Source organism: Clinocottus analis, unplaced genomic scaffold (assembly GCF_023055335.1).
Source record: "Clinocottus analis isolate CAN_PGR_092001 unplaced genomic scaffold, fCliAna1.0.p SCAF_10, whole genome shotgun sequence".
Classification (NCBI taxonomy): domain Eukaryota; kingdom Metazoa; phylum Chordata; class Actinopteri; order Perciformes; family Cottidae; genus Clinocottus; species Clinocottus analis.
The window spans coordinates 21,040,491-21,059,832 of NW_027175821.1; the positions used below are offsets into that span (position 1 = coordinate 21,040,491).

Here is a 19,342-nt window from a genome sequence, read left to right on the forward strand (position 1 = left end):
TTAAACCTGAGACTAATAGTCAACAATTGAGCGTTTAGTATTACAACTACACATAAAATAAGGATTTTCTACAACACGTGGTGTTTGCTGTCAGATGTAATAGCCAATCAGCTCTCTGATGTGGCAGCAGCCAGGAGTTTCCCATCATGCACTGGGGCACGCAGTCAGTGGCCCAATCCTAATCTCCACCTTAAACCCTCAAGCCCTGAACCCTCAGGGGACTCACTGACGTCAGCTGCTAACTGGTTGAGTGTGAGAGTCATTCTTCCATTGGGAACTGCGTGTTTAATGTCCCATTGCTATGAACTGTTGGTAATTCCCGTAAGCAATGTCGGCATCTAATGCTGACTTTCGGATAGGGATCATAAAGGGCTCAAAATGTCTGAGAGCCCTCAAACACTCGACAATGTGACAGTGGCACAGCCCTAAACCCTAAAGGACTTGGCGGGAGCGCGCCTCAAGGTCTGTGAGTCTGTAAAGGTGTATTTATATACCTACACTGGTAACAGTCATATAACATGTACATGGAACACAATTAGTTTACATCACTTCAATTTATTTAAACTTTCATCACATTATATTTTCAGGTATTACACTCTACCCAAATTTCAACTTCGCTCTCATCGGATTCATACATAATTTTCATTGTTAAATGAACATCAGTTTCTCAGTTTATTAGCCATCATGCTTATCAAGTCATCACATTGACTCTGAACAGAAACAATTTCCTCCTGATGTGTTGTCAACCCATGGTTTTCCTGTTCTTTATAGAACAAGGTAGAACAAACAAATAGTGTTAATATTGTCACGGGTTAATATTGCCATACATCTAGAACAATCTACACAATGTGGCTTTGTTCTCATATGTACAGTTTGTGTGTTCTTCTCAAGCTGCAGCAATGGAGGCATCATCCAGCTGTCGACCCTGAGGCTGAGGAGGAAAGGAAAAGGGAATGCTGAATGTGTTTATACATTCAGGTAGCAATGATGCAGTAATGCGGATAAATTACCTTGACAAAGATGCGTTGGGGCAGGAAGCGCCTCAGTGTGTGTGTGTTGGCGGTCAGGCAGCGGGGCAGGCTGATGTTGAGCTGTGGTAGTGTTTGGTAACCAGCCATCAGAGGGTAATAGTTATACAGCATCTGCTGCTCCGACCCAGGAAGGATACGCAGACGTACCTGCACACGCAATAAGTACAAGTCTGTAACAGTCAATAGGAACAGTACAACAACTGTCAGCAAATTCAAACCTGGAATAAGTCTTCGGTTCTCAATGAGCATTATTAGGCCGGAAAAGCGTTCATAGATACAATTTAGATTATTGAAGACTTTGACATTTATAAAAAGGAATAATCTGTCCAGCACTACTTTCTTGCTGACAAATAAACAGGTGAGGTATACAAACTTTTTTAAGATGCTGTTCACAAATTTATTGACATGAACTTTAAATTGTCAATTGTTTTCCCCGATATGAGCAGAACCAACTCCACTGGCTGGATTCTGGACACTTTTTTTAACCCAAATGTTTTTTTTTTCATGAACTGAACCAAACTGTCAGTTTTACTATTCAAATAATGCAAACTTTTGATTTTCGATTCCAGAATTTAATGTCTATTTCCAGAGGTTGTACTCGCATCTCCTTGGAAGTGTGGCGTCACATTTATTTTCTCATTTCTTCTTCCAGGTTTGGTTCTCTTACATAGGCTCAGGTATGGATGCCAGCAGCCTATCTTGGTCTGCTTCAAAGCTAGTTCTGGTATGGTTCTGTGATTTTACCTTGAATTCAAAAGCTAAGCAACATTTTAACTAAACTGCACATTTTTACAAACATACATGAAATCCAGTCTCTGCATTAACCCATCTTAAGCAGTTAAGGAGAAGGGGGTCGCTGTTAAAGCGCCCAGGGAGCAACTCTGGGTTCAGTGTTTTGCTCAGGGACACTTAGACACATGTGGGGAGAACTAGGATCAACTGGCTACCTTCTGGTTTCAGGACTACGTTATTTTGTTCATTTTTAGTTTATTGTATTTAGTGTTACCTTTCTTGTATGAAAGGTGCAAGATGATGATCCATGACTTTACTGCCTCATGATCCATCAGAAAGTAAAAAGGCATTAAAACAGTGTTTGCTCGTGTCCTCTCCATATATTTCAACAATTCTTCATTGAAAGCCAATTGACAAGACCAAAGAAGTGCTTGCTTTTGCAAGTTTTTTCTGGAAAATGTAATACTTGATGACCTAATATAATCTCATACATTCTGGGTTTATCCTCAGATTACCGCCCCACAAAATACACAAAGGCAGCAGTAATATGAATCCAGGAACATCATATGTAATAGTTAAAAACAGACAGGAAACATTTTAATGCACAATAAGTACTTTTACGACTGGAAATTCTCACATACTTTTCCCTGAGTACGGGTTTGAATGAAGGACTTTCACTTGCAGTTGAGCATTTTCACAAAAGGTACTAATACTAAGTCAGTGTGACAAATAAACTGACAGCAACTAAAAGGCATTGATGTTCTTGGTTTATTGAAGTCAACATAGATGTATTCAGGAAACCTATTTGTCTTATGAAAAACTAAACTATTATAAAATGATTAGCTTGGACCCAGCGGGCTAACCTTCATTTAAACATGAGCATCATTGTACCTGTTTGAGCCCAGAGAACATGAAGGCATCAGACGGTTCCACAGCCATCTCCACCTCCTGCACCAGAGAGGTTCTGTTCTCGATGTGGTAGCGGACTGAAAGAGACTCTCTGACTCGCCCATATGATGGGAGCTCTGCACCAAAACAAAGACATGAAGAAATAAAATGCCAACATGCAACACAACTGACAACAGTATACAATATATGCATAGTGTGTACAAAGTAACCAGGTAACCCTCGTAAGATCAGAGCGATACGGTTGCACATGTATATGTATTGTGTGTATTCATGTAGCTCACCAGCGTGGATGTAAAGAGGGACCGACTCCAGGATGACATGAGGTAGAGTGACAACAGTTTGGATGAGTGGACTGTTTGCACTGGAGGACTTTCTGCAGGACAGTTCAAATCAACATTTAAAAAACATACCAACGATTTGGTATGTGTCGTGATTTTAAAGTTTCTGGTCAACCTGCATGATTTCATCTGACTGAATGGCATCGATGACAAGCATGAAGAATAACTTCATAGCAACAGCTCTTGTTTACTCATGGAGGTCATATAGAGTATAAGTCTGAAATGGACACCGTTTGATAACCAGTTAAACGTTTCTTGTAGTAACTTTAGGAGTATTTTTACACTGGTATTACTGTTATTTAAGTACTTGTTCTACCACTGTGCTTTAGTAAACATGTAATCATAAACACATTGGTTTAAAAATGTGAATGGGGATGCTTCTGAGGCCTGTCCTCTTCCACTAATGCAGCCAATCTACATCTCTTCAGCTGTATACTCAAATAAATATGGCTAAATATCTGAGTCAGCCAAAACACTGTAAAATCTATTATTGTCATATTTTGGGATGTCTTTTCTATTTTGCAATACAAGCAACGGGACCAAGCAAGTTTTGTTTCTGAGTGACGTACAGAGCAGTGGGTCTCAGCTGGTCTGGCTCCGGGACCCACCATCACCCTTAATGACAAGCCACGACCCAAACCGAGGAACATTCTCAACATCTCCAATGTATTAATGAAAAGATGGTGCAGTTTGAACCTGAGAATAGTATGGAGACAGCAGTGTTGCATGCTGGGTGTGTGATTGTGTGTGTGTAGGGGTGTTGAAGGTGCTTAACAAAATAATAAGATAAGTCACAGAACCTAAACTAACTCTGCAGCTCAGGTGCATAATAGTCAAATGGGAATAAAAAACAATATCAATATACTCCTTTAAAGGATTTACATGTTGGTGCCATGCTGTTGAATCACTCTCAAAAACGTCTTCGTCTGTGAGCGAGTGACGCAACGTCCCGTTGGTATCGGGCCGGACAGAAAGAATGAAAAAAAAATAAATGAACCAGATACATCTGTCTGTGCGTCTGAGCCTCTTACTCTTGACCCATGTCAGCGGCTACGTAAGAACGTTGCCCCAAAATGAAACTTAAATGTATGTTTCAAGTCTGCCGGAGTGCTGGTGTTCTGGATTTAAATTAAGGCAGAATGTCCTAAAATCACCAAAAAACTATGAAAACCTGCAAGAAACATCCAAACCATGAGTGTGAATACAGACCGCGAGGAGAAGTCTCACACTCAGTTAGTGGTTTCTTAACTTTAGGTTAAAGAGTCAATTCAACGTGTTCTGTGAAGCACAGAATGTAGTCGGGGCCCAGCGAAGTTAGAGGGATGGCCGGCTGGTGAAGGAGGTGGGCCGGCTCTAACCCCGGCCGGCTATCCCCCTGGCTTGACCCGACCTGGAACACGCTGCTGAAAACATGGCCGGGACCACACGGCGGAAAAAAACGACACTGTGCTGCATAAAAGTCCCTTCAAAATATAATCACAGGATTTAAAATCAAGCAGCCTGTAGTTGTCCTTGCATCCAACTGCATCACCATCACATCAAATGACTGCTGGATGCAGAATAAAAAGATCGTGCAACTTCAAAATGTGATTTCTGGGTCACATAACACACACACACACACACGAAGGAATGAATTGCCTTAATTGACGATGGTTACCAATAACACTGATGATGCACATGAAAGACAGAACCTTTCCTTTAAGAACTTTACAAGGCGATTCAAAGCCACGGATGAGCGCTTGTAAAGTGAAGTGCATGTACATACCTCCTCCATGATATCAGGTACTGTCCTGTAGCTACAGTGTTACTGCTGTCGGCTGGTGGTGGACACCGGAGACCAAAACACTCACTGGCACACTCATCTGTCTGCAAAACCACTGATCACACCAACACACAGACAATATTTGTAGGATTTATATTTGTTTTTTCTTGTACAACTTTGAACGTAAAATCGGTCAGATAACGGTGGAAAGCAATCGGGTACCTTCCAGTAGCTGTGATTGCAGCTGTGGTGTGTTTGTGCTCATCGTGAGCAGCTGCAGAGAAGATGAGGCCAGCAGAAGAGGCCATGGAGACAACGACAGGATGTCGGTCATCAACAGGAAGGGGATGTCCACCGCAACCCGGTCCAGTGGCTCAAACTAGTCGTAGGAATTATAAGAACAACTCATCAGCCATGTTATGCTACTCTGCTGCTGCAGAACCACAACCTCAATGCTCACCAACAATCTAAGATAGTTTTCTGTCAGTTCCTACTGAAGAGCATTTATAAAAAATATTGTTTGGAGTAAAAGAGACATTATCTGCATGTTTCAAATTGTAACGTGAAGACAAAACACAGCCACTGGTTTTATAATTCATGCCAAAGCTTTTGTGGCAACAAACGGCATCAGGATATAACACAGTTTCAGAACTAACAGCCCTCTGGCACACCTGCTTTGCTCATAAACACATAAAAGTACCAACCTTGGTGGACACAAACTTGACAGACACCTCAAATGGGACCACTGTGTCTATGGCAACCGTCTCATCCTGAAAGACAACAAGTCCAAACCAAATAAAAAGAGCTCCACGCATCTTTATTGAGCCATGCAGGAGACAACACACACCACTGTGCTAACTGTCTCAAGGGCAGATGAGCTTCTCTACCTTATGACATTTGCAGACAATCTGACGTCCTTCCACTGTGGTGTCGATGCTGTAGGCCACATGGAACAGGAACACCCTTGATCCAGTCGACACACACTTTACATATACGCATCTCTCCAACTGCAGGCAAACACACACACATCCCATCCGACAATCACTACTGTTTACTGTGGAGAAGGTGAGGCAGGTGTATATGTGAGGAATATACAGTGCAGACAAGTTGTCCTAGGCGGACAAAAAAGTCCTCTTCCAAAAACTGCTAAGTGTCTTCCTGTATTCCTCCATCATAAATGCTCTATTTGAGCACATCAGAATAAAAACCAGAAACATGCAGTTTGATTTTAGTACGTGTGAAGAGACGGCATGTGAGCCCTTTTTACTGTAATTGATCTCCTTAGAGCAGAGGCTGCTTTTAGCATCAAGCTCCACTATATATATATATATATATATATATATATATATATATATATATATATATATATATATATATATATATAGATAGATAGATAGATAGATAGATAGATAGATAGATAGATATAGATATAGATATATATAGTCCTCTTCCTTAAACTCTTTAATTCTGAAATTCAACGCGTCTAAAATGTTTTATTGCGAAGATGAAAAAAACCTCTTTGGATCTACACGATTCACGCTGCTCGTCCTTAAGGATCTGGGGCATTACGGTTAGTCAGTTTATTATTGACCTATTATAGAAGCTGAGGTTAAATGTCCGAAATATGCATTAACATAGCCTTAATTCTAAAAAAGACACAAAAAATGAAAGCATAAAGAGGCATAGGGGTTCTTTTGAATGTGTGTGTGTGTGTGTGTGTGTATGTGTGTACCTTTTCTCCTGGTTGCAGATCTCCTAGAGGAACGTCAGGGAGCAGGGCAGGTGCAGTGTCATCACAGACCTTTGAGCCATCGAGGGACACGTGTGTGGTCTGGCCTAGATTGGCATCCTGACCTGGAGAGATCAATCAAGACAAACACAAAATCATAAACTAAGCACTGAAATGATGCCATACATTTGACAGAGGGATATATATATTAACTTGTAATCTTGTTGTGCAAAGATTTATAGAAGGGTTTACCACTTGAGAAGATTTAGTTTCAGTGTACCTGGCTTAAGACCAGCTGTCAGTTTGACATCCTTGGCCACGCCCCCCTCCTGTGATTGGACAGTGAGGTTGATGCAGTACATTTCATTGTTTAGTGCAGGAGGCCGGTGGCTCAGCTGAACAGAGATCTTTGGGACTCTGGAGATGATCCTAAACATCAAACAGGAGAAAACACACAAAACACAAAGAAAAGATCAGATACTGTCGAAAGTGACTGACGATATAAGAACTTTCCATGAATATTGGCGTGTGCTGTGTCTGAACGAAGCGTTACATGGTACTGTGTTGCATGGTCAGACTGTCCCAGTCCAGCTCTTGACGTGCCTCCCCACCCCGCCCCCATCGGCGTGATGACCTGCTGGCCTGCAAGGCTTCATGGGTGGAGGCTGCGTCTCCACCCGCCCCTCTCCAGCTCAGAAACACACAGCGGCCACTGTCACTGCCCAGCATCAGCTCAATACCGGTTAACTAAAGGAGCAGAACCACAAACATGCAGTCAGTGACCATATGTTCTTCTCGGTCTTTCCCTGACACGCACGCCCTTCACCTCACCTCAATCTTCTTGCCAACGTCTTCGGTCTTCGCTACAAAGCTGAAGTTGTGGCATTTGGTTTTTCCTGGCAAAAGGCTCATACTCTCCTGACCTGCAGACTCTACCACACACCACTGATTGTACTCCTGCACGCACACACGCACACAAACACACACACACACACACACACACACAAACACACACACACACACTTTGAAAGGAAAGTTTTTACTTCCATAAAGAAAAAATAGAGTTAGAAAACGGGCGCGTGACACCACTGGCAGTGATGTACATGGGACGTGCTCATGTTTGGCAGAAAAAAAAACAATTCAACCGATATTTAATTTCCATGTGTCTGAAATACATTTGCTGTTGCCCCCGTCCACAGCGCACCACTTTGCTCCTGTCCTGGTACTTCTTCAGGCGTGCTGACTGTCATGTGCTGCAGGTAAAACACTGACGATGGATAAATACCTCATAAAACCAAATAAAAACTAACTGCTAGGAAAGAGTTGGATCTCTTATTGGATTCAACCGTAACTAAAATATATTTCAAAGTTCTTAGGTCTTGTTTTAGTAGTGATACCAGATGCCTTGTCTTCCATCTGTGTGGCGAGTACCTGGTTACTGAGGCTGACTGCCAGCTTGTTGAGAGACACAGGATGAGGACAGTCTGCTCGGAGGAACACCTGCAGTTGAATGGGCTGATCAACATGGAAACTAGGAGACTCGAACTTAGCCTTACACTGAACTGAAGAGGGAGAGAGAGGGAGAGAGATTATTATCCATGTACACTCACATTGAGGAGAGTAAACAGTCTTCTGAGTGATGGTGCAGTACTCACTGAATGGGATGTAGTCTTGCACTTCTATAGTGAGCTCGTTAGACCCGGCCAAAGCCATGCGGCCGCTCCATAACGCCCTGGCTGCAGCGTCAGATGACGGGTCACACTCCGGCTCAGCGTCAGGGACCTCGTTCTGAAAACAAAGACAGTACAAGTATTATTGCGAGGTTGTAAAAAAGTATGTAAGCATTAAAGTAGAACCATTACGACTGGGCAAAATTTAAAAATATGAACTGATGAATCACATGAAAAGACTCCCAGCAATACAGTCTGGATGACGTAAGTGTTCAGCTTCATGAAGCCCGTTTCACTTCTAACTGTTAACATGTGACATGAAACGGTTTCATTGAACTGAAATTGTTGTATGTGATAACATCGAGAAAAACTTGAATGAAAACTTGGGATTTCCATTCATAAGTGACTGAAACCAAATAAAGTATTCTGGTTCTTTAAACAATGTGAATGTGTGGCCCACATTTTCCTTTAGGGAAAAGCGAGGGAAAAAGGAACGCTCGCGCTAGTCAGTAGTGGACTAGAATAGCCTGCAGCATGCAGTGCGGGGCTGATCAGAGTGTGTTTCTGTATTTTCAGTGCTGTCAGTAAATTAATTCTTAAAAAGCTATGCACGCCTCGATCTCCTGTGTCCAAGTGCGCAACATAAACCCCTTTTTCTTTGTCCGTTAACTGTGTGCTACCGAAGTGACGACTGAAAATACCAGAGAAACGTAAGGTTTGGGTGAAGACTTTTGCAGGTCAACAACAATGCATGTTGACCAAATAACCACCAAACAACCAGTCACATTTAGTAATAACAAGACAATCCAACAAAACTAAGCTTCGTTCCCCAGTGACCACATCATGTTAACGGTCATGCTGGGCCACTGCCCAATCATATACATCCAGGCCGTCTCGCAGTCCCTGCACGTTAAAGACTCTGCCCAGTTTGTCAAACTGAAGATCTGATTTGTTGAAGTCTATGACAATCAACCACATCATCCACTTTCAGTGTACTTTAATCTGTAAAAACTTAAACTGCTTTGCTGATAGAGACACAGGAGAGAAACAATCTGAAAGCAGCTGCCCTGAAAAGCAGCGCTGAAGGCAGAAGGCAGAAGAAGACAGGAGCTGCGCGGGAAATTTGCTTTTTTGTGCATTGACTTTGCATGTAATCTACTCGCGCGTCTAATTTGCAACGCGTTTGGTGTGAACACAGCATAAGGGTTACCTAGTACAGAGAGTGCAGAGGGCTTATAACTGTAGACTTCCAGGACGGCAATCATAATGAAATCCTACCGTGAGTATGTATGAATTAATGGTATGTTTGAATGAAAAGTTACGGGGTGAGATAAAAGGAAGATTTATGGCGAGATCGGTGAGGAACACTATTTTCTCCAGAAACACTTGGATAAATCGACAGCATTACTGTGCCTGATTTAAGGATGAATATAAATCACAGGACCACCGTTCACGCTACAGCATGAATGAATGAAATCAAATGATGCATACATGTATTGCATTGTAATTATACCTCCACTGCATAAAGGAACATTTCGACATGGCTTTGAGATGGATGCTACTTGATCTGCTGAGTGAGCGTGTCGTGTTGCTATCCTTATACTCACCATCAGGACTTGGATAAGATTCTTCTCAATCCTCAACTTTTGTTCCTCCTTCAAGGTTGAAGCTAGAAGACAAGATGAATCAACAATTTCCTTTTCTACCATATATTTGTATAACTGTTTAGTTTTGTGGTAAAAGTGAATGTGTAATTTTTTTATAAAGCTTAGAATATCAACTTTGGAAACAGGTATAGTAAATCCTTAATTCTCTGTAGATATTCTTCATATATATTAAAGTTCAGGTTAGCTAGGCCAGTAAACACAGCTATGCAGCTGTAGTTGTGTCTTGTGAAATGTTCGGTTCTCAAGGGAAGCTAGTAATCCTACACTCTTCAACACCCACACCTGTTTATCAGTATATTCACATTAGGGAAGCAGACTGGCACGTTGCACATTACAGTCTTGTGAGAAAAGATGAGAACACAGGATTCTTCTCCTCTTGACAGGATAGAATCAGATGTTGGGACGATGTGAGACGAACCTGTGATGATAACCTGTGTATGAAAGGCCCCACTTCTGTTTCTGGGACAGTTGTTCTTTTCGCTACCTGTGTGTTGACTGTTCCATTCACTGCTTCTCCAACAGCAGCGCTTATTACTTTACTTGTGACCAAGTAGTAAATAAATTGTAGAGAACGAGAGAAGTTGTCAAACTGAATTCTTCCGGAGGCTACACTAGGCATCCAATAATTATTACATGCCAACAAAGGAACTGACTTCAAGAAGATTTTGGCCAACAACCAGATACAGAACAGGTTCTATCAATTACCAAAATAAAGGTTTTACAGAAAAAACAATTACTTGTGTTTTGTTGTTTACGTGTTATGACTTTTAGTCTCGGGTTCAACTAAACGTCACATATGACATACGAGTGGTCTCAATTTTAAGAAAAATAGCGTAAGCCATGAATAGAAACATCATGATGAATCATTGTTGTATCAAACACACATTTTATTGTAACTCAAAGCCATATTGTTTGGACTTAAAGAAAGGCCTCTGGGTATGGACATTGCATCAAAATACCACAGAAATCTATCAAAATGGATAAAAAATATATATATATATATGGTGCCAGAGGCAAACGACATGAATGGCTCCGTGTCACCCTCTGCTCACCTCTGCCCAGCAGCTCCATGCAGTACAGGATGTAGTCTTTAACACTGGCCATCAGGTAAGCACAGCGCAGAGCCGTGGTCAATATGGCCGTGAGGAGGCCCCACCATCGCTCTGTGCGGTAGTCACACATCACATAGTCCAACAGCCTGATTGCGACACACACACACACACACACACACACACACACACACACACACACACACACACACACACACACACACACACACACACACACACACACACACACACTCATCAGATATTGCTGTTTGGAAAATAGATTTGGCCACTCAAGACTGACTCATCACCCATTACATCCACTTTCAACACAGAGGGTACACGTTCCATCTTTTGAATATACAAACCGGGAAGGAACACAAGAAACAAGTATTTTTCTCTTTCATGACCAACTGTAATGACCAAGCATGGTCATTACACGTGAACTCTCACTTTAAGGTTACTTATTGTCCTTTACACGTCCAGTATGTGCATAACTTACTTAAGGGCTTTGGTGTAGTCTTTAGCGTGGTAGTATTCCTCTCCCATCTGCACCACTGCGAAGGAGACACAATGGGACAACAGTGTGTGAGACGAGGTTAAACACAAAATATAAAGCACAACGCTTCGGCACTTTTAGATTAAATTGAATGTTTGGACTATCATAGATTTGTTAATGCACATGGAACACAGTTTGTCAATGATGTCAGTTTCCAATTTTTTAGGTTCCACCTCCAATAATATGTCTATAATTAAACCAAAAAACAGACACCCAGACCCTTAAGGACAAAAATGTGACTATTAAGAACACAATTTTTGATCCCAACGCCATTTTGGCATTCTGTTATAACTTTTAAACTATAGCGCTGGTTTGAAGATCATACTTTTTACTGTTTTCTACCACACTTCGACATTTCCCCATGTTAGCCCTATGGGTCACACACATGCTATTTTACTGGTTTCCACTAGGGTTATTGCTGCTGTGTTATGGAGCAATGCATCAACAGCAATGTTGTTGCTAATCATTAAAATCCCAATTGCCTTTTTTCATAAAACACAACAGTGGCGTTATGTAAACAAACACACATTTAAAAAGGTTTACATTTCTGAAAAGTATGAATACTTGTAGTCTGAGCTCATACACATTTTTACCAATACATTTCCAGAACCTTTCCATGACATTCTCTGTGACAACAGTATTCTTAAAATAATAATAAATAAGCTATGCCTGGCAGGCAATAGGACCCAAAAGAAATCTGGCTTGCGCCTTGATATGACACAATGCCACATGTGGTTCCTTCAGCAGATGTCCCGGTCAAGTAAACCAGAAGGCTGATCCTGGTCTCTCTCATGCCTCGTCTTAGAAGTTACTGGTCCCAGTGCTGACCTGGCATTACATTAATTTCCATGTCATCAAAAAGTACAAGCTGCAACTCAGGTTGGACACATAACTGCAACAACGCATAGACCCTACGACCTACATAGTACACCAAAGCATCCAAAAAGTCTACCTGATGAGTGCAGGCATTTACGTCTACATGTACAAGGCTGGAAAAAGAGAATGCATCAATAATGTAACTCACTCTGGAATACAAACCAGAAGAATAACATGTAGTGCTTTCAATACTAATGAAATCTAAAAGCCTCTTTGGAGTCCCTGCAGCCAGTGGAGGCATTAAAGGACCTGTGGATATTAAAAGAGCACAACAATACTCACTGAGGTGGCTCTTCATTCGAGGGCATTTATATTTCTTAAACTGGGCAACAGCATTACTGAGAAGTGCTATTATCAGCTCCTATTGGGACAGAGACAGACAAAGGCATGTTTCAGTAAGGCAGGAAAAAAAACAATACATGGGGCTGTGAAGCATTCTAGATCAATATTTGGTAACAGGAGGTGCATCCTTCTGAAGACTGTGGAGCATTTTGGGTTTCTCAAAATGTTAAACAATGTACAACTAAAAGCAACATGAAAAACATAGCCATAAACACATAAAAGGACACCACATAACTGGAATTTGAAATATTTGCAGTGTGGCGCCCTCCAGTGTTGGCATAAAAAAAAGACAGTGGCCGATGGCAACGCATGCTACACAGAAACTGCACACATTTTCAAAAGGATTGTCTTTATTTCTACAAACAAAACCCATTAGAATAATTTGAAATATTCTATAATTACATAAAGTATAGAACTAGTTTTTTGAGAAGTATAACTGCTGCCTAAACTATGCTACAATTTCACCACAGCTGTGAATTCTTACAGAATGTGGAACGTCTCTCTCTTTTATCTGCAGAGCCAGAATCCCCGTCTTCTCTTTCTCTGCATCCGGAGGATCAATACCTGGAAATGCAACAGTACAAAAGTCCGGTTTTACCCATACATGTGTAATACTGTGGATTGATCATCATTAATGGACTGGGGTGTTATGATGCAACACGTATTGGACAGGAGATCAACTGTGTGTGAGGACATACTCTGGTGGCCTTGTCTCCATGGTCTCTGGCCGTAGAAGTCCAGTCCCCCAGTCTGGGCGTCCCCTGGTTCAGAAGAGGGGTAAGTCGCTCCAGCCTAGAACCACCAACCAGTCAGTCAAAAAGAACCATTAACTGGTGTTTTAAGGGAAAGATAGTACATACATGCTTCTTCATAGAAACTCATATTCAGGCACATTTGATATGGTGACTAATATTGGCTTTCTTTTTTTGCTACTTAATTCATGAAGAATGTACTAAGAATATATCTTAAGACTTGCAGCCTCAGCACTTACTTTTACTACAACAGAAATGGCGTTTTTCTATTCAATTTACACAACTATTTGTGTCACTCTTCATGTTAACAACCAAGTACAACACTATGAAGGTCTTCCAGGAAAGGCTGTATTTTAACTTTAACGTGTCCCCCCCTCTCATGACGGCTGGCTGTTTGCATCAGATTTACACCTCTTTGATTTTCAACATAGTCCTTAGAGAAGTAGTAGCATTAGCTGCAGCTTCATCACCTGACAAAGCTGATGTGCCAGTTGTTTCCTGTCCTGGCTGTAACAGGCAGCTTGTTGGTAGTAGAAACCAGGGTTCTGGGTCTGAATGGCTGTCAGACCCAACTTTATCGCTTCATCAAACAGCTCCCCAAACGACTGGAACCTGGGTTAGCAAATGACATTATACAGTAGATGTACAAGTCTGCCTTCATCAGGCATAAAGATGAATCCCCAGTACAACATGACTAACAACTAAAGCCCCATAGGGACACGGGGGAGAAGTAACAAACATAAATACTTTTGCATTCTCTTGGGAACGGATGCATTCACTTGCAAAGTTTGTCTTTCAGAGTCCTTGTGACAGCTAGAACAGCTTAGAAAATAGCATTATGCGGCACTGAATTTGATTAACTTGTGTTTATCAGACCACAAATGAAACAGGAACTAGCTAGGTAACACACACTGCAGTCCCGCCGCCTCCCTCCCCACCACTAGGAGAATACTATGCTGGTCTAGCAACTGGACTTCATCCAGCAAGTACTCTCAAAGTACTGTTTTCAGTCATGCAGCCGAGTAAATGAAATACCAAATTAATTTACTTTTCCATTTCTTTCTAATGAGTGGATAAAATATGCATTTGTAATTAAGTTTTAATAACTTCAAATCAGAGGATCGGCGGTTCGATACTAGTCCTGTGTCGTTAGGCAAGACACTTAACCCCAAATATCTCCTGTAGTGGTGCCTACGGAGTGTGAATGTTAGTTAGTGGTACCATGCATTGTAGCCCCTCCCATCAGTGTGTGAATGGCGAGCAGTAGTGTTAGAGAGCAAAAGCACGATACAAGTCCAGTCGATTTAGCATTTAAACACAGGGTGTGATAGAGAGTGTGTATCTTACTGTTTAGACATCCATGCAGAGTGCTCAAATGCCAGTTCAGCACTGCCGATCTTCTTCTTACACAAGTCAATGTGCTTCCTAAACTGGGCGATAGCATCTAGAGGAGTGTTATGCTGGAAACACAGACGACAGATCTAAAGAGAAAAAAAAAGAGAGACATCAAGAAAGTAAGAGGAGAGAGAAAAAACAGCTCACACTAAATCACCAGTTGGGAAGCCCACTAAGTTGAATTCCATTTTCTCAGACAAATCCCTGCATGTGTTTTGCTGACGAGCACAGCGCCCCTCTTTGAGTTATCTGGTCGCAGGTGTGTGATCAGAGCACTATGTTCCTAACTACAGACAGACAGATGGAAATGTACCTTATAGTTGATGAATCCTGCCATAGTTTTGATCTCCAACATGTTGGTCTCATGGGCCCTGAGCTCATGGACAAGACTGTAGGCAGTTCTATAGTACCTATGGAGCAAACAAACTGACAAATAAGAGAAAAGCAAGAATACAACATATAGGTCTGCATGTGTCTATACTACCAGCAACCTTTCAAATGTAATGCTTTGGTAAGAAGCCACCAATTCTTTTTTTAGTTGAGAAAGAAGAAGAAAACCACATTTGTAATGCAGGAAAAAATGACATTAGAAGATTCATTGTCATGGCATGAGGTATGCGTCTTCTGGTCTTTAAGAAACTCTGAACAGTAGTTGGTCTCCCAAACACAATACATTTTTCATGAGATCTTACACTATTTGTTTACTTAAAACTGCTGATGGAAAACACTGCTGAACATATTATGTCTCATTACGTCCTGCAAGGAGTGGACAACAAACGAGAGTACGATGGTTTCCATTTGGAGTCTAAAAGCTCAGACTTACTTGAGAGCATTCTGGGTGTCCTGTTTCAGCTCACTGAAGAAGGCAATTTTAAACTGGTGTCTGACAAACAGCAGCTAGAACATCAGAGAGATGAAGAAGAAGACAGTGTGAGACAGGGCATTTCAAATTGTTGTGTTTTGTCTGTGTGTGTGTGTGTGCGCGCCTGCCAACCTGATGAGTCGTCTTGTTGAGGAACTCTTTATGGGACTTGACTCGACGGATCTCAGTGTAGTAGTAAGTCTGAGCATGTTCGTAGAAAGCATTCTCCAACCTACAGAATCACAAATTCTGTTTAATAAACACATATTGTCTGGAAGACCATTGACATGTTTGACATGCATTTGATTTATTTCAGTGAGAAGACTGCACCACTTTGAAAGAGCCATGAATGTCACAATATTAATACGAATGCATTTCTGCTATGTGGCAAGTGTATGCAAAATTGCATAACAAAAAATAAAGACTAAACCTACCTTGCCTACTACCTTGTCTACTAAAAACATTAACTTTAATTGGAAAGCTAATGTAGTTTGGATAATTAGTTTATATATTGCAAAATATCTATCTACATCGATATGTATCATTTAAAAACATCTATATTGCATTAGTGAATTAACTACCTTATAATGTAGCCCACTAAATGGTCGGTGTGTGGCAGTACGAAGAGACTCTTGCCAGACAGATCACAGCCATTACAAAGAGTAGCTGCTCTCTCTGATGCTACCAGGTCCTCTCCTGTACAAAAACATTGTGGCAGGAAAAAGAAAGTGACGAAAGAGAAGCAGGAATATATTGAAGATACACGTAAAAGTTATGTGGATGATATCTGACACACGCAGAGCTTAAATATGATCCAGGACTAACCTGGTGGTAGAGGAGTTTTCTTCTGGATTAAAACCACAGCCACCTTGGTGTTCCTGCCCTGAAGACTGGTCCTGTGGACGAACACAACGCTGCAGATAAGTGTGGGGACGGTGGTGCATGCAGATGTAGCAGCCAGTAGATACCATGAACGATTCTTCATGTTTTGTATTTGGTATTTGTGTAGCAAAAAGAGTTTGCGTTTCTTGTGTAATGTAATGTAATGACATGTTTCTTGTGTAGCATTAAGACGTTTTGTGTTTCTGGTGGAGCATTAAGACGTTTTGTGTTTCTTGTGGAGCATAAAGATGTTTTGTGTTTCTTGTTAGCATAAAAACGATTTGTGTTTCTTGTTAGCATAAAGATATTTTATATTCGTTAGCATGAAGATGTTTTGTGTTTATTGTTAGCATAGGGATGTTTTGTGTTTATTGTTAGCATAGGGATGTTTTGTTTGTTAGAATTAAGACGTTTTGCGTTTCTTGTTAGCATAAATATGTTTTGTGTTTCTTGTGTACCATAAAGACGTTTTGAGTGTCTATAACCGAACAATTTACAAAGTACACTGTAACACAGTGCACTAACATCTGTAGTGCACTTCGTTGCTGATAAGCGCTGTATCAAATGAAACACTTACGTTAACCACTTGGCGGAAGTGACGGACGCAAATCTGTTCGCGGCACCCGCGAAACTAAATAAAATGAAAAGCTGGAGAAAGGGCTCCTCTTCTCCCACTAAGTAGCCAAGATGGCGCCCGTTTAGTGAGAGTAGTGTCCATCGTTTTACACTGCATTTTTTGACCGTTTGCAGTGCTCCATCCGGGCGCTTTCAGCGCACTGAATTCTGCTGGTTTTGTCAGTGTGACGCCCGAAGCACTGAAAGTTAGTGCTCGAAGTGCGCAAGTGTTCGGTAGTAGACACGGCCTTTATGTTTCTTGTGTCGCATAAAGACGTTTTGTGTTCCTTGTATCGCATAAAGGGATGTCATGAGCTGATCTGCTTGATACTTTCAGTGAAATGAAACCCAGTACATTCCAAATGCATTTCTTGTTTTTTCCAGGTATGACAGCTGTCAGAAATGCGTTCACTACCAGTCACTGAATACTTGAATAAGATTCTGGGAAAAATTTAATAAGTAGTAAAACAGTTGAAATGGACCAAATCAAGCCTGTTCAAAACATAAACCTAAAGCTGCTCTCTAGCTAGTAGTCACCCGATATAACTCTTTCTGAAGGCAAATAACATGTACTCCCACCTGACGATCTCCACTTTAGTTGCACATTCAGATTGTTTCTCTTTCCACTGTGGGTCGTCCCAGTCCAGTTCGTAGAAGAGAACCACCAGAGCTGGTACCAGGTTCAGATGTTTATTCATCCAACCTGTTTTCAGGATGCCTTTGGGGATGTACCACTCATAGGATGTTCGCTAGACAGACGAACAGAGAGAATACACTGCTTAGAGAAAAAGTTATACATACTGCATTGACTGCAACACTGATCTCACATAGAGCCTTCCCAACTCTTTATGTGATCTGATGTTTTCCCACATTTTAACACTTATGCAATAATTTGCGAGTGAGCAAAAGAAAACTGAAACTGTGTTACAATTCCTTGTCATAGGTCGGGTTTGTTGGGCTATCTTACGATCTTGATTGTTGAAGGCCTTCTAGCGCCTTCTATCTACTGCTCACCTTTGTGCGACATTTGGGGTATTCATGATCTCCTGGAAGGACTTTGAACGAGATAGGAACTCTGTCAGCACGCCGGTTGGCGCAGAAGGCATCCCAAATGGCCCGATGCACGGCATTGTACACCACATCTAGACCAGTTAGAGCAACAAAGGCCATAGGCCGACAACAAAGCTCTGGGGGAAGCTCCCACTGGGAACCTGCCATCATGTTGGTTTAACAATGGATACACCTGCACAGGACAGAGAAACATCACTACAACATGAACATCTTTCAGAGAAACACATTTTCTTGGATTCTCTCACTGTACCAAATCCGCAGCACAGTGGGTTAAACATAATGCTTGAAGATTTTATATCAATCTTCTATTGTTTTTCTGTTTCTACATTTTGCAGTCAAAATGAACGAGATGTTTTTTGACAATTGTATTCGACTTAATAAAATTTGACAAATTGGAATTTCAATATCGAAGCAGCAAGCCTGAACAGACGTCGACCTGCAGGTCACGAGACCCGCAGCTCACGCCGACGCTCAGGCACGTTACTTCCGACAGACTGAAGCTCGACTGTTGACGAGGAGAGCTCATGTAACTTATATACACATGTATTATAACGTCAATTACATTTGACCACCGGTGACAACAAGATTTGCTATCAAAGTAAATACATGACAGTGAAGACGAAAGCGGAAGTGAGATAACCTAACTCTGCTAACGCTACTGGCACTGATGGACGAGATGACGCTCCATTAAACAAGAACATACCTCAGCTGCATTACTTCGTGTGAAGCGGTAACGTTGTTAGGTGTCGCTAGCTTGGTTGGATGTGCTAAGTTAGCTGCACTTCATGGGCCGTTTGTAAACCGGTGGGTGACTATACAGGTTAGCGCTAGCTTAACAGGTCCTGCTCGCCCGTATAGTGGGTGAGGTTGCGAATCCAACTCGCAAATACTCAATGCGTCGATGCTGTGCGGGTTCCGGCTGCTGGCCGCGTGTGAGCCGGCCCGGCGCCGGGGACCGGCCGAAGGCTGCTCGACGATGAGTCAAGGTCGACAGAAAGATAAATAGATCATGTAGCAGCTGTTGCTGAAGCAACAACAAACTAGCTTGTTAGCGTAAGCTACCAGGGGCGGAACTTGAAACACGTCCGGTTAGACCTTTCAAAA

General features: G+C 41.7%; 1 protein-coding gene across 1 annotated transcript; it reads right to left on the reverse strand.

Moving 5' to 3' along the window:
- Positions 1 to 535: 535 nt before the first annotated feature.
- Positions 536 to 19,310, reverse strand: trappc11 (trafficking protein particle complex subunit 11). The gene is made up of 30 exons (XM_068595007.1): positions 18,942 to 19,310; positions 18,182 to 18,410; positions 17,747 to 17,916; positions 16,496 to 16,566; positions 16,252 to 16,366; positions 15,803 to 15,902; positions 15,632 to 15,705; positions 15,122 to 15,218; positions 14,761 to 14,894; positions 13,884 to 14,025; positions 13,360 to 13,453; positions 13,146 to 13,225; positions 12,602 to 12,680; positions 11,387 to 11,441; positions 10,891 to 11,036; positions 9,779 to 9,840; positions 8,157 to 8,289; positions 7,933 to 8,063; positions 7,333 to 7,458; positions 7,055 to 7,248; positions 6,782 to 6,930; positions 6,505 to 6,626; positions 5,660 to 5,779; positions 5,477 to 5,542; positions 4,995 to 5,151; positions 4,776 to 4,887; positions 2,954 to 3,045; positions 2,655 to 2,788; positions 1,011 to 1,178; positions 536 to 931 (listed from the first exon to the last, which is right to left on the reverse strand). The coding sequence occupies exons 2-30, from the start codon at positions 18,386 to 18,388 to the stop codon at positions 887 to 889; spliced, it is 3,375 nt and encodes a 1,124-aa protein (XP_068451108.1). The 5' UTR covers positions 18,389 to 18,410; positions 18,942 to 19,310; the 3' UTR covers positions 536 to 886.
- Positions 19,311 to 19,342: the final 32 nt, after the last annotated feature.